The sequence below is a fragment of the Helicoverpa armigera genome, chromosome 18 (assembly GCF_030705265.1).
Source record: "Helicoverpa armigera isolate CAAS_96S chromosome 18, ASM3070526v1, whole genome shotgun sequence".
In the NCBI taxonomy this organism is placed as follows: Eukaryota; Metazoa; Arthropoda; class Insecta; order Lepidoptera; family Noctuidae; genus Helicoverpa; species Helicoverpa armigera.
Genome location: NC_087137.1, coordinates 1,635,886 through 1,652,820, shown reverse-complemented (window position 1 = coordinate 1,652,820; position 16,935 = coordinate 1,635,886). Strand labels below are relative to the sequence as shown.

The 16,935-nt window shown below is 36.7% G+C and overlaps 1 protein-coding gene across 1 annotated transcript in view; it reads left to right on the top strand.

Moving 5' to 3' along the window:
- Positions 1 to 14,538, top strand: part of LOC110373189 (ski oncogene) — a 61,591-nt gene extending 47,053 nt beyond the window's left edge. The window contains exon 2 of the mRNA XM_049846311.2: positions 10,390 to 14,538. Coding sequence (XP_049702268.1) covers positions 10,390 to 10,845 — 456 coding nt within the window. The 3' untranslated portion in view covers positions 10,846 to 14,538. The remainder of the gene's footprint in view (positions 1 to 10,389) is intronic.
- Positions 14,539 to 16,935: the final 2,397 nt, after the last annotated feature.

The window sequence follows — 16,935 nt, the reverse complement described above, 5'->3', positions numbered from 1 at the left end:
CTCTATAGACAGCTTATGGTTCCGGTAACTCGATCTACGATATGAGTTCACGTATTATTTAGAAGGTTGTTCACACATCTTCGTCGCACACATATTATTTTTAAGATAGTAAATATAATGCCTGCCTTGTCCGTTATCGTATTTCTTTTTAATTGATCATCATTCTCATTCATGAGCTCAATAAATATTGCATACAATACTCTTCATTTTACATACTAGGTACATAAACTCTCTAAAAAGGTTTGTTTACTAATTACAATTTTTTCAAGGAGTTCTGTATTCAAACAGAGTAGCCTTACACATTGTTTGCAATGTCAAACCGTTGTCACATTCAAATGAAGAACGAAAAAAATGGCGCCACGAAACGACATCGTGTGATACAGCCTGAAGTTCAAAACAAGACGATTAACATTCTACGGAGTCGTATGCAAAATACGGCACTATAAAAATTTTACGCGCCATGACGAGCTCTGTTTACGGTGATAATTAAGCCAACACGTGGAAGCTTGACTGTCCACTGGCCATGTTTGTTTTCGTTCTCCGACCAATCGCGGCGCGGCTAGTTATTATTGGTAATTCTTAATTGGCTGACTCACCGGCTCCTGATACAAATAACTGTATTCTATGAAGTGTCATCTTCTTCATCATCGCTTGAATAATGTAGCTCGCAAGCGCCAAAAGATGTAACGCGATATATCAGTTAGGAAAACATATTATTCATGTTGTGCATTATCTAGCTTTCATGTAGTTGTTATTCTTGTACCATGACTATTTGGGTTATTCTATGTAGAGTTTTATAGCTCAATAAGCCTAGCCCTGTAAAGTCCTATGGAAAACCATAGGGTTTTGAGAAATTGCAACGCAGTGTTTCCGTGAGTAAAACATGTTCATGTAGGTTTAGGAAAACGTGAAAGTGTTACAACAACAATTTATCTATACAACATATTATCGTAGATTTGGGTACTGCATGTACATTATCTCGAAAGGGACGCGTAAATATAGGCCCAAGAACATCGTATAAATCTGTGAGCACCTGCAACCCTCGGCAACCAGGGCAACGCACTGACATTTACCGAAACAAATTGCGTTGACATTTACGATTTTACGGATCCTAACACATCAACGTCGTGTAAAAAGTTCAATTACACGAGTAAGTGAAACCCTAATAACGATGTTTCCTCAATGATTTGTTCGCTACCTTTCCGAGAAGTGTCGTGATGATGCCCCCGGACGCGAGAGTTGGTAATCGGTTCCTGGGAACGATTGGGCCCTCGGCCCTCTTAATGTTCAACGCCAACTGTATACATACTGTTGGCAATGATAGCACGTCGCAATTTGTATGGATTCATTTCGAGGAGTGGCGTGTGTTAGCCTCGCGTTATTAGGGAATTTTTACTTGGGTGCGGTTACTACGAACCTCACTAATGATGACTGCTGACGGACAGCAGTACACTGTTTTACATAATAAACGGCGGTCTTGTCTATCCTTTAACAGATGGCCATTAAAACGTGCGTACTCGCGTGCGGAGGTTAATAAACTAATAAAAATATCTGCGCTCTTAGAAGGAAGTTTTAATAAATCTATTCTATTTTTATCCATCTGCAACTGTCTGCCACTTGACGTGTTCTATTTTAGTGATATACCATTTATGTGTATTTCAAGGTCTTTCCTATTAATCTGGAAGTACTTTCGCGTTTCGCCTCTCCTCGGTCATTCGGGTAGCGCGGTCATTTATAATCTGTATCCATTAGAGTGATCAATATCAGCCCAGCTCTAGTGGCATTAAAAAAAACATGTGCATTATGGCCATGTGAAAGTCTTGACATTTGCGACCAAGCATTAGTTTTTAATCGTGTCACATTTACACTACGATTAATATCGTAATGACAGGGTACTTAGTATATGGTACAAAAGTCCTTTAAAATAGTAACTACAATTTCCCCACACTTTGCTCAAGTTTTTCTAGCTTCCGAAACACTTCAGCTGGACCAGTGACAAATAGGGCCAGATAGGAAAATTACTTTTACATAAAACAATTAAAAAAAATAGACATCGTCCATTGCCATTAGATTTTCCGATATCATTAGAATCTATAAGATCAATATCAACAACAGTATTTTACTCGGTCCGTGGTAAAAGTAACGTAGTGGTCAGGCTAAGTAGCTCTCACGGCGATTGTCCACGGCCGCTAAATTACCATTAGCTCACTGATGCAGATAACAAACGAAGAGTGACCATTATCGTTAAACAGTTTCTCACAGATTAATTCAAAATTCACAGCAAAATGCAATCGCCATTACGTTTTTAACTTTTTACGCCCGCGCGATTCGTGACGGTAATGCAGTGAAGAGCCATTCATTTCAAAATTGGAACGCAATGTTTTGAATCTAGTTCGTTTTTTTTTCTTTTTTTTTTAAAGACGTTAACCTTGATCTGCCTTGATTGATAATGAGATCGGAATTCATTAGTATAGGAACGTTTTTGTCGAGAATTTGAATTTGCACGTTTCGTATTTATTACCTTTGTGTGCAGATTAGTATCTATAAGCTAGCTGCGTGTGGCGAAGCGTAATCGTTTTTGAATAATGTTATTGCGATGTCTAGTCGTGAACGTGATTTGATTAATGCTGGCATTTAATTTCGCTAATGGCATGAAGTTTATTCATAATTCCAAGTTCCAACATGTGGAAAAATCCTGATTTTGCAAATAGCATTTTTATAGGTTCGACCCTACGACCCCAACAGCGAGTCTATATTAAAAGAAAGGCCTGAAATTGTAAAACAGACCATGTCTAGGTATCCATCAACGCAGCGCAGAGCTTGTTTTCAACTAAAATGTCACGTAAGCGGGCCCGTTCCTATACATAATTCATACAACAAGGCTGAAACTCATTGATTGCCGCCGGACTACACTACACTAGTACTACAACCTCTACATTCACACCCCGTCGCACTATGAACGAAATTCAACCTTCCACAAAACAGAGAGGACTCAAAATTGAATGAACCGAATTATCAGTCAGCTGGCGTTCGAAATTGAATCTTGAGACTGGGGGGTAATGCTGAATTTGGGTTAGCAAGTGTTTCGTAGACTGCTGGTTGACCTTGGTCGGTCGAGGGGTGTTCCGAAGTGGCGTCTGGCCCCCCCACCCCCGGGCGCGATGCGTCGGCGTCTTGCGTAATAGATATTTTTACATGTTCAGCCTGAAATTGTGCTGAGTCGTCATGGCAACACTGGCGCACCTTAGTTACTAACTGCTTATATCCAGCCAATTACGCCATATTTATGTGTTTACTACATTAATTCTATTGTTTGCGCATTCTTTGCGATTAAAGCCATCAATCAAACTAGATCTAATTTAATAAAGATTGTTACCAGTATCTCTATATAGTCACATACATTATTTCCGCTTAAAACTAATACATAATGATAAAAAAACCAAAGATAATGAATTCCAAGAATTGTTTGCGAATTTATCAATAACGCCAGTTATCGCAGAACATCTATTAAATACAATATAGCAACATCATGTGCGGATCTGATGACATGATAAAAACTGATAAAAAACATAATCCCTTGATATTCGCAATCGGGCTTTTATATGGCAACACTTGACAGGTGAATTTTAACTATGATAAAGATATTACTAGACAGTGTAGACTGAATCATATGATAAGCTGCTAGACTTGAAAAAAATCTGAATATGACAATATTTTCAGGCGCTAGACCTAAGGCTTTAATGAGTTTTCTGGGAGCTCTACATGGTCTTGAAGATGACATCAGTGGAGCTCTACAAGTTATCTTTGTTACAAAGACATTTCTAAAATACTGGATTATGCTTTAAAAATAAGATACGGAAGACATGAAACAAGCATTTGTGTTGAGACTTTTACTGACTACAACGAACATCTATTCCTTCTAGAGCCCATTGTGTACCAGGGCCGCGCTAACTTTCGAACAATCTCGCAGCCTAGAACGTCCAGACCTAGATAGATAGCTGCTAATCTAGATATAAATAACAAAAGACATTGCGTATAATCCTCTAATCTTTTATATGCACGTGTTTCTATCAAACGGCGGCCATCACAAAATATTTGCGAGAACTCAATGTCACGCGAAGGTCAGGAAAGCGTTGCTTTAAAAAGAGATAAATTGCGTTGATAAACGTTGATACTATTAATCATGTGGTATTAGCATAAAATGTTGAATTGTCAGTTTTTTAGGGCTACCATGTTAAGTCAGGCTTTTGAGCCTAGCCTTACTTATGTATATCGTCTTTGAAATGGCTGAAGTCTTTTTTAACCCGACCGTACTACGCAAAGGATCCCTGCTTTGCGTTTGCATTCTAAAACAGCAATTTCTTGTCACTGTAATTTTTTTAAAGTTCTATGAAATTCAGTTCATCTAAACCGTTTTCAGGTAGATTTGACGTGTATTATTTAGTTGATCCTGTCCTGATGTTTGTACACAATCATAGTTAGGTAGTTCTTTCTTTATTTTCTATTCCGTTATCCTGCCCGTTTAAAACTGATGTTAAATTATGACTATGTATTGTGACTATGAAAACCATGTCTTAGTATTTATTAAATATTAAAAGTTTTAAGTTACAGCCCTGTCTATAATAATGGGTTCGGATAGATAATATATTTGCACAAACAAGATATTTATTCCGTTCCTAACGACGCAAGATTTTAATTCAATTTCAATATGATTTATGCAGCTAAACCGGTCAACTCAATTATTTGGGAAAATAAATTATTTTATACTGTTTTTGCAAAATATACTTTATGTATTTTATTCACCCAAAAAAATGATCATGATAATTAATTTGACTTGATTGAAAATTACAGTTTTATAAATGAGGTTGAATTGCTATTTTATGAATTGAAAGTTTTTTTGGTAGAAGTCTGACTAGACACAACATTATGCTAGAAACCGGATAGGCTAGACAATTTATCTAAACATATAAAGCTATAATTTATTGATTAGTAAGTTAGACATAAAACCCGAGACTAGTTTCTAAAAATCTCACATTATTTAGTAAACAGACATTAGCAAACACAAGCTTGTCTAAAATATCCAATTTCAGTCTTTCCTGGGTACTATAAATTCTTACTCTTCTCAGCTTTTACAAAAAAGAAACTGCAAAATGAACAGTTAATTCAATTCTATAGATAATCGAGAAAACATAGTCGCTATCTCGGATAAATTATTTACATAACACGTCTTTCAGTTAAGGATATTAATATCGTACATATATGTATGTAAATGATTCCAAAACTGTGATAGATAAACATAAAATCTATGAATGAAGATCAGTCTGTAATATAAACTTACATTAGTAACATTGTGTAAAAATAAATGTCAATGAGTTTCAGTGTAATCTTAGCTGTAACCAGATTATATAATGGCATAACATGAGAGTTTTAAATATTTTCTTACATTTCCTACGAGGTTGATTCATGATTGCGTTTGCTCATCTCGTATAAACAATTGAGCGTCCATTGACGGCTAGCGGGCTAGGGTTGCCAGAAGCGATAAAAATATTTTATGTACAGACTCAACGTATCTCAATCTGCCCAATTTTTGCAATAGATCTTCAACCTTATCACAAGAGTGGAAGGTTCATGTTCGATTGGTAAAATTTTACAGATTCGAGTAGGTCTGTACAGTTCGCAAAATAACTTAGCATTTCTGAAATTACTCATATAAGTTCGTCAAAAAGTCGAAGTCCGAAGCTGGAATTTCCTATACTCATACTTAATCGCATATTTTTTGCTAACAAATGCTTACAACTAATAAACAATAGATTATATCGGGCTTGTTTTGACATGAACTAAGCAGGAATAGCCTTATCTGATAGATAAACCTTTATTGTGGCTTAGACTTCAGTATCTAAAAAGGTCGTGGCAAAACCCAGGATTTCTAACAACACTGTTATCAATTAAATCTATATTTACACTAGCTTTCCGCCCGCGTGGAATTCAGTTCACCCCTCCCGCTGTGGGTTAGCAGCGGTGAGGGAGTGTCAGACTCTTACTGACTAAAATCGTCTTGTTCCGTCCTAGGCCTTTTATATACCACGGCCGCGGTACCTCTTTCGAACAACCCGCAGCCGCGGCTGGCCCTGGCGCTACTGGGCCCCACTGATTTCAAAACACCTTAAGACTAATTCGCGGCAAACCTTAACACCGCGATACAGAAAAGCACAACGCCATCTATCGAGCTATCGGGAAGCTCGCGATTGAACAATGAGCTACAGGTTAAAGCGCGAGATATCATTGCACTTCTTACGTATCTTAAAAAAAACAACGTCACCACGTTTTAAAAAGCTATCATTCCACTTCTTACGTATTTTAAAAACACATCGTTACCACGTTTTAAAAACACCCAGCGCCATCTATCGCAAACCTCAGTAATTCGTTGAATTATAGTTATTTCAGGATAAGTAGATGTAAAAAAAACAGTTAAGACGATAAAACAAATTGTACGTCATCCCTCGGGAATTCCTCATTTTCGAGGATTCATTATCGTATCATTTAGCTTCTAAATTTATATGTTCATATTCGTTTGCAATATATAAGTAGATGTAAAAAAAAACAGTTTAGACGATTAAACAAATTGTACATCATCCCTCGGGAATTCCTCATTTTCGGGGATTCATTATCGTATCATTTAGCTTCTAAATTTACATGTTTATATTCGTTTGCAATATATTACCTTGTTTTAAACGACACACAGCGCCATCTACAATCCATCCATCAAGCAAACAATATTTTTGTTTTCCCTCGGGAATATCTATTTTTTTCGGGATAAAAAGTACCCTATTATTTAATCCGGACTTCTAACTTTACGTCTGCAAAATTTCAAAGCAATCGGTTCAGTAGTTACGGCGTGAAAGCGGAACAAACAAACAAACAAACTCACTTTCCGATTTATAATATTAGTAAGGATGAGTTTGTTTGTAAGAACACGTTTATTTCTGGACCTACCATTTGTATTCGCAATTGTCTGTCTACTGTTGAAAGATTATATTATTCTTTAGGAAGGACCCAAGTAGGCTGTTAGAGAACAAATAAAAAAATACAAACTGCTGAATTGAGAACCTCCTTTTTGGGACCTTTGTAAAAAAAAACAAAAGACATTCGGGGTTACAAATAGAGAAGTCTACTGAGGGCTACAGGCGAAGCCACTGGAAATAGCTAGTCTCCGATAGCAAAGCGAGGTTGTACACTATCAGTTTTATCAGTACCTTATATAGATAATATAAAAAATGCGCATGTAACCGAAAAACAATGGCGCGATAACTTACACGCGCCGTGCTGAAATTCGCCAAACGCCGTCTAAGTACGAAAGACTGCCTTAAAACAGGCGGTTGATAAGATACAGCATTTGTAAATAGGTACACGTATGTACTTGTATTATCTTACATGTCTACAAGTACCAAATTACATTTAATACTTATCATTTGTTTTACGACGTTATTTTTAAGGGATCTGGATTAAATAGCGTTGCGTAAAAGTATTTAGCTAATCATCAAATCTGCCTGCATTATTATCTTTATACTTAGTATACTTTACACCATACGTTTCTGTAAGTCGAAAGTAAACGGAAACGCTACTGCAACAAAATACCTCGAAATACTTAAACTCTATCAATTTTCTTTTTATTTCATTGTGACAGCTATACAATTATGTTTTGAGTTGTACTCTAAATTGCGAGACATTTACATATTCGGCAGTTCCTTAGAACGCGGACCTACATATATATCGAGTCCTATGGCTATAAAATAAACCTAACTTAGTAATACTAGATTGTTTTTTTAATAAAAATGTTGTTATTCACATAATATTAGATAATATTAATTAACAGTGGAAGTAGAGTTTGTTGAGTCTGCCCCACACGACGACAATCAATATAACTACATGTTTACATTGTGATTAGAACCGAGATTAGTAAATGCACCGACAAGTGCATGTGCACTAATAACGATCATTATTGCTGTAATTAACTCCATAATCACTAACTTTACTAAAATAATAACCCACTTTTTGACGAATGTTGCCACTTGAGAATTTAACGTCGCACCTTTTTGGTAAAGGACCTCATTTTGTCTATGTCAATTTATAGCCATTCCTGTTTTTTATTCTACGTGGTTAATTTTTCTAGTTTTGTTATCACGGTGTTTTAACTGGGTTGTTGTAGGCAAAGAATAAAGGACATTAATTTATTACTGCCAAAAGATATCGAAGAAGAACCTAAAATACTTTAAATTCGAGTATAAAGTAACAATTATTTAGTATAACAAACTGTAGCATGGCAGTAACACATTAATCAATGATAGTAATGGAAGTCGAAGTTACTGTGACCTTCTAGTATGAACTAAGAGTTCGCGTAGTTTTTCGCAACAGTGAGCCGTTTACTGGCGGAATAACTTACGTCGTTATTTTGACGATCAACTAAAACGTGAGGCTTCGGGGGTTGTTAGAGGAAAAACGTATTAATAGCACGCAACGTAGGCCGTATGTAGGCACGTGCCGACAGAAAAACAGTTGCTAAATTGCAAGTAGGCCGAAATATGTTAGTTGGACCGCGCCCACGCGCCCATCGTACTCTCTCATCCTAGAAAGCCCATTGACCTACCTACCTCAGGCCCTTCCAAGTGAGTGGCGAGCGCCGCCGGGGGCGCCAGGGGAGCTCCACTTACAGCAGTTATCTTAGCACACGTTCCGCAGATGAGTCTCGACGGAAACCCCGCCGTTCTCTCATTACGTACATTGTTTTGGAGCCAGTGTTTTGAACGCGCCCGACGCCATTTTGACGCAGTCTTTATGCGGTAATATGGTGTTTATCTCCTCGCTGTAAGGTCTAGATTTGATCGAGTCGGCGAATAAACAATACAAAATTGTAGATTGAATGATGAGTAGGTATGTTGATAACGTATCGGCATGTTATTTCTCCCACATTTTCGTGTTGTTATTCGTATAAGGAATTCGATAACGAACTATTCAACAGAATGAAGGCATAGTTTCGGCGGCGTACCGCTTTGATTACGAAATGTAGGAAACATTTTGATCGGCCGAGCTGGTAAAAAATACGAAAGCAGGAAAGGCTGCATTCAGTAGTTTACAATTAATAGTTGAAGACAGAAATGTGGCTAACATTTACGCATTAGTTGGTGGGGTGTGAGTGTTTGGTGCGTCAGGACAGGGCGAGGTTGGCGTCTGGGGGTCGTCTGCGGCCTGGCCACGACCTACATCCGCGCCTCACCCCCGGGAGCCGGGGCGAGGGGGCGAGGCGGTGATGACGCGCGTCTGCACCCTCCCCCTACCTGCGTTATGTAAGACGAATGTGTTTTGCTGATAGCGATGTGGTTAGCTGTGCTCATTCGCACGAGATGACGCGCTTTGCTCTAGGGCCCAAGAGATTACATAGGTTTAAAACCGCATAGCAGTTTTACAGTCAACACCTGACTGTTACAAGAACACGTGCAGTTTGATCATGAAGTACGCCCAAAATAGCCTCTGAAAGTAGATATGCTTATCATCACTGTTTTCAACATGCCACTTTCAAAATAGATACGGTTAAGTAAATAGCTTACGCTGAGACAAAACAATAAAGATAATTAAGCAACAATTTCCTCCTGCAAATTGATGTTGCAAATTAGTTATGAGAGCAGTTCTCATCACTCCGTGGTGCTCAGTTATTCAGATAAGCCATTGACGTCAGTAATATGACCCTTTGACATTAATGTATTTACGTACTTCCAACTGTCGCAGACAAGAATACGTTGACGAGTGGCGGCGCGACGATTTCTATTTGCGATTTGCGCCATACGGAGACCGAGAGCGAATCTCCCTGGAATTGCCGCTTCAAGACCGTCTACGGTTTTATTTGCATCGGTCGTTACTCGCCAAGATTATACTCCTAGCTGGCATCGAGCTTGCTACTGTTTTATACACCCAGATCCTTATAAAATACATACAGGCAGATCTTACCTTTACATTTAGTTAACAGGATTAACTTTCTGTGTCTTGTCTAGGAAGTTATTTGTTAATGTCTAAGAACTCGAATCTTGCGCATAGTGTTACGCGTTACTGCAAACTTATGAACGTTGAAGCGCTGTTATGACTGCAATAAAACTAAATGTCATCATAACGTATTGGTGTTAATACATATTACTGCTAATTAATGACATATTTATGGCCTTACAGGAATTTCATAGTTGCGTATTTGTAACCAGGAAATGTTTGGTTTTGCATTGAGGAATTTAGAATATAGTGAGGAAAGTCGTCCACCGCAAAGTAATGACGCGTAATACATTTTCCTCCATGACCCTTAACAGGAAATCGTACAAATGTACTTATGAGTGTTTGTTTCAATTCCAGGTGGTGGAGACAGTGGTGTGCAAGCCGGAGCCGGCGGAGTCGCCGCCGAAGAAGGCGCGCAGCGAGGACTACACGACGTACGCGCTGCTGCTCGACCCATACGCGCTGCACTACCGCGCGCTGTCCGCCTTCCGGCCGTGGGACAAGCGCGAGCCGGCGCTGCAGCACCCCGAGCGCGTGGTGCGCGTGGCCGACTGCACGTCCTTCGAGCGCGACTACCAGCCCAACGTGGCGCTGAAGCCGCTGACGCCGCCCGTGGACGACGTGACGTCGTCGACGTCGCCGCCGCCGCCCGGGTCGGCGCTGGCGGCGCGGCTGCTGGACGCGGAGGCGCGGCTGGCGGAGCGCGCGCGGGCGCTGGACGCGCGCGAGGCGGCGCTGGCGCGGCGCGAGGCGCGGCTGGAGGCGCGCGAGGCGGCGCTGGCGCGGGCGCCGGACCCGCCGCCGCCCTGTTGACCGGTGCGCGTCATCACCCGCCTGCGCAGTGACTCGCGATGAACGCTCAGTGACATTGCTAAGCCGTACACAGTACAAAGCCACGAGGTGCTCGACCGATCATGATGTACGTCCCGTACGCGGCACCGTGTAAATATTTTTTCTCTACTTGGATATTGTTGATCTTTGAAACCGAGTCGATCGAGACCTCTTTCTATTTATACTGTTTTGAATAATTTTATGTGGCGCCACCGGTTTCGGTGCTGCCGAGTGTGCGGATTCGATGAGAGAATCGTTTTTACCACAGATTATACAGTAGCACGATGCAGATAAAAAATAGTTGTACATAATCATATCAAGTACAGTTTTATGAAATTAGTTTTTTGTACAATATACAGTTTTTCTTGTAGTCTCTTCAACGTGTGCCATTCTGAGGGTACGTCTGTTACCTTTTTCATATAACCTCAACTCTGTGCTTTTCCAATACCTTATTAACGAAATACTCACATATAATATAATATAGTAAAATAGTTATAAAACTACAACCATAAGCATAATTTATACAGGGTTATTTTTAAGATTTTTTTGCAATATCTGTGTACATACAATAAGCAATAATAACGGCGATTAAGTTAACTTCTACTTGTGTACAATAGATAAACTTATTATAAACTTCATATTCCGGAATAGTAAGAAGTAGATACGATCTGTGGGCGGTGTTACACTATAAATCACTAGATAATCATGTTATTACTTATGAAGCTCATTGGACACGCGATATAATACAGCCATTACGTAAATCATTGAACATTTGATGGTGTAATATCGACCTGCCGCGCTCCGCACTTTCCTTTGAATAAATAACTCTGTATAAAACCTCAGCCATACCAAATAGTAATAATATTTCAAACAGGTACATGCATCATACCTCTTATATGTTAAAGGTTGTATGAAAACCATGTGGGAATAAGTTTATATTTGTTTACAGACACAAGCCGATTGTAGAAGGAACGAGGCACATTCGTAATCTTAATAAGTAACTCGTAAACATTTTGTTGTGTCAGGTCTACATGGGCACTTTGTTCTAATTCGTCTGTCCCACTCACGCCTACAATTTACCTAATAAATTGTTAATGCAATTACATTTTATTTTTAAAATATGGTAAACAGTCTTCCAGCTGATAGAATCTTAAGTGATTGTTCCCTGTTTCACGTTGAAAATACGTAAATAATGTTTTTTACGTTTCTTCCAGTAAGTTGTAGTGTGGTGGTACCGTGGGACAGATGCGTCGTACTTCATAAGTTGTAGCTACTGTCGTAGAGTCCAGGCCAACAAAATTATCTTTATAAGGGTGTATCCCGCAGTCTACCTCATTGTACATAAAATTTATTGGTCTAAATTAAGAAAAACTATGTAAGACACTGATTTTCATTTAGATTCTACAAATTGTTTTTTATCGAGCAATAATTTTTAAAATGGTGAAGTGATCACTGCCTGATTCTTATCAATTGTGTTAGGTTTTGTATTTCAATGATAAATTGATTGGTTGTTCAGCAAGTGGTCTTCGGCGATGTTCTGTAGTGTTGTGTATTGTTGTAACTACACGGTAACTTGTGCCCACAACACAGGAGGAACACGCCAGCTATTAAATTCCTAATTGATTCGGTCGAAACTGAAAATAATAACTATCGTAATGTTAACTTTATCATCACAAGCTTTGATATATAATATTATGTATTTAGTTTTCTTCTAAGACGTAAGGTCTTTTCGTAGCATTTTAATTTATTAAAAAAACTTGTGATTTTTTGCGTCGTAAACTTGTTTCACAAGTAACATGTTTTTAAAATATTTTTAAAAACAATGAATTATTAAGTATGTAGGTATTGTCAACAACCGAAAAGCGGCTGATGGACTTTTTAATGTAATTTATATAGTTTTTGTAATAAATTTGAGCCACGCGTTTTAGCCTTTGCCAGTAACAGTGCATTTTGATTTAGTGCATATTTTTTGTGACTGAGCAATTTATTATTTATGTATTAAACTCGTGTCTAAGGACGTTAACTTCGAATGATTAACATTCGAACTTGTGTGATTTAAACTATGACCTCATGGGCGCCTCGAGATGTTTCTTTTTCATCTGGTGCCAACAATTTGAAATTATTCAGCGGTCATTAGCTTCTTTGATAAAAAAAAAATAATAATAACAAATCGAAATCTAAATTACAAAAAATCCTTTATTTTGAGATATAAACAGATTAAAATTAGAATCAATCACGTCATTAAAACTTTATAGCATGTAACATTGTATAAATATTCAAATTGTTCGTACCAGATGAAGGCAACTATTATAAAATAAATTCTAATTACAATATTGTTTTGGCCAAAGAATTGGAGAATTATTTGCACGAATATTAACATCGATTTAAACATCTCGATATTAATTGGCAGCATATTTATGATAAAAAATATCCTGAATTACCTGTGAATATCTAACTTTGAATGAGATTTAAATTTTAAATGTCAGATTTTTCAACGGCAAATGTTTCTTCAATTCAAAGGCTGAATATCGCTGAGGTCGATTAAAACAACAAATAAAATGAGTTGTGAAATATAATTTCACTAAGTGACTTTGGCTAAGCTCAAATTGTAGAAAGAAATCGGAACGATTTTCCTTTCGATGATATTTTTTTCCTTCGAAGAGTGCTATGTTACGTAGTTAGTTGTTATAGAATAAGATTTCAGTTTTAGAATAGGTTATCTCTAGTCAGAGACACTTTGAAAAAAAATTACCATTTACTTATTATATTAATATATATTATTCAATATAGGTACCGTAAGCGAGTGTAATAAGAATAACTTATTGTTTTAAACATTTAATAGTGTACATTAGAAATTGACTGCATGTCATTATATTGTATAATAAGGTACCTCATATATATGTATGTATTGTGAAACTTTTCTGTCAGTACTATTGTTGGATAATTTTGGTGCTACAATGTTTTGGCTTGGCTAACTTAGTGATTAATTTATATATATATTTAGTATTTATTGGCGAATATTTTGGTTCTACTAATATTTTTCTGTTTTTAAATTACTTTTCTAAAAGAGAGTTCAATGAAAATCTATGGGTTTACGATATAAAAATATGAAAAGAAACGTGGCTAAGCCATTTTTAACCTTAAATAACGCTTTAATTATTAGCGTAGGTAATATTCTATTGTATCGATGGAAAAGTTTCAAAGCAAGCTCTCACTGTCTTATTTATTGCAAAATTTTTATATACGGATGGTGCTAAAGGACTAATCGTGGCTATTATATTTCTAAAGACACACTCAGTAGGTTGTATTCTTTTTCATTTTGAAAGAGAGTTTGTTATTTTTTAGTATGTCTCATATTTATAGGCAGTGAGAGTAACTAATGATAATGTAAATATTTGTTTTACTGTACGGTACGAAGCGATGTATGAATGCCAGGCTGTTGTAAACTATAAAATACTTGAATTTGACGCTGCGAACTCTGTCTCCTTTTCTTTGGCAGCTTTTGGTTTATCGACAGAGGAATGAGACAAAGTTTCCGCGTAATTGGTGATTTGCCAGGGTATTCACGTACTCTGTGATCTCATGTATGATTGTTATACATCAGTTTATAAATACGTTATTGTGAAAGTCGCAAAATCTAAGTATCAAAAATATATATATTGCTTTATACGCATAGTCATTTGTTTCACTGGATGGCGCTAAATTGATTTGTTTCCTTACCTATTTCTATATTTATTTTATCATCCTTTAACTCCTGATTGTCATAATTTACTGCCATTCCTAATTGACGAGAAGAGAAATGACGGAATTAAATAAAAAAGGAACTCTACATAAATTCATAATAATATTTAAGTAAAAATTAAAGAGTGTTGTTTTGTTTTGTGCCAATAATAGTTGTACAGTGCACGGTTGTATGCTCCTAGGAATGGCGATAAATTGTGATTAAAAGCCTTTTGAACTCGTTACTTCTTTTAATATCAACGTTTGTTTGACTTAGTATTCCGGTTTTCAATAAGGCTGTTATTATACTTGCAATAAATCTACACAATAACTACTCGTGATGACTTTATAATCACTCAGATGTATCTCCCAGAAATAAATGAGAAAAATAAATTATATTAGCGCCATTTTTCCGAGATTACAATTATAACCGTAGCCCCGAAATCGCAATAGTTAGTAAAGGATATCTCATGCCTGACGAAATAAAGTTACAAACGCTATTAGACTTGAATAACTATCTTGCCACAAGACGCATGTATTTTTATTTAATTTGCAGACGAAATGTAGTAAGTCTTTCAATAAAAACTATTATTTACAGGGATGCGAAGTAATTATATTGTTTGTAACAGATTTATTATTTGCGACTGTATTATTGTAAGGCGACATGTCTTAAAGAAACGGCCTGATTATGAATTGTGTGTGTTTTATCAGAAAAAATATAAGTTGCTGCTTAAAACCTCTAATCCAAGTAAACATTCCTGTAAGTATGTTTTTTGGATTACGCAAAAACGTTGCTCTTAATACTGAACAGTGAAAAAATCTTTGTATATTGTAAAGTACCTGATAGATTAGAGTTATAAGATTATAATAAATGAATAAACTTCTGTTATGCACACACATGTTCGTAACATGTGGTTTCGTAAGTGTGTTTTTACTTGAAAATAAAAAAGCTTATAAGTACCTACCTTGTGGAGCAATAAAATGAAATGATTTCCAATAAATGTTTTATTTCATATTTGGTTTATCTTATCGGAATTAGTTCAATAGCTTTCTACAAAATAATAATGAGAAAAGGTTAGAACGATAGCAAAACAAGCCGAGAAGCTATTTGCGTAACAGCGCCATCTAGAAACAATAACTTACATTAAAAATAGCGGACAACGCCATCTATATAGAACATCAAGCAACGCAAATTAAACACTAAAAACTTGAAGTCCAAAAACAAAGATGGTGCTACTAAATTTATTTCAGCACGATGACGATTTGCCAAAGCCATCGATATATATGTACTACGTACTAGATAGAACGTTCCGAACAAAAAGCTTACCACACTGAACTGCAGTGCAGACTATGCAGTGCCCAAAATGGCAAATCAGAGCGATTTTGACACCTGCGTCAGATGGATGTCTATGAAACATCGAGCTTAGAATATAGTTACCTATATGTCAATGCTATGAAACGACAATTATAAAATAGAAAATACATATCAAGGTATAAACTTACACATAAAAACTATTCGAGAGTCAAGTTAGTAAAATTACACGCTGTTCATGCTATTACAACGCTTGTATATCATACTTTTCATTTATAATTCAATTTTACAAATATGCATTAATTTGTTCCCGCCCGCCATCTTAAATTATGGATTAAGAAAATCGTGCAGAAACAGATGTGCCATAAAACTGGCAGTAGGTAAAATATCAATGAAAACAGACTTCACTTTGTCATGGTATGTTCTTACTTTCAAGAAAAAATAATTAAATTCGCGAAAATTTGTGATAGCCCTCTTAAGAAAAAAAAACATATTATCGTAATTAATATTAAAAACTCTAAAAATAAGTTCCTGGTTTTAATATATTACATGATTTTGCATTCAATTAGATATAAATAAACTTTTTGATATATTACATGATTTTGAATTCACTTATAGTCTGTTTTTTAATCTCGTAGACTAAATTGACACTTGCAAAATGTCAAACTTTCTAATAATTTTGCTAGCTCTGTGGTGCAGTGTTGTACTTACGATACCGGTTCGTTGAATCGTAACTTTTTATCTATAATAGACGAATTTAATATTCATTCAAAGTTTTATATTTAAAATTCACGTACGTACACATGGCTGTACGACGTGCTACAAACTGCCAGGGATATCTGACCACGCAAAGCCATGCGTAATCATCAAGGATAAGCCCATTATTTCAGGATGACTTATTGTAAAAAGTTACGATTCAACGAACCGGTATCGTAAGTACAACACTGCACCACAGAGCTAGCAAAATTATTAGAAAGTTTGACATTTTGCAAGTGTCAATTTAGTCTACGAGATTAAAAAACAGACTATAGATATAAACT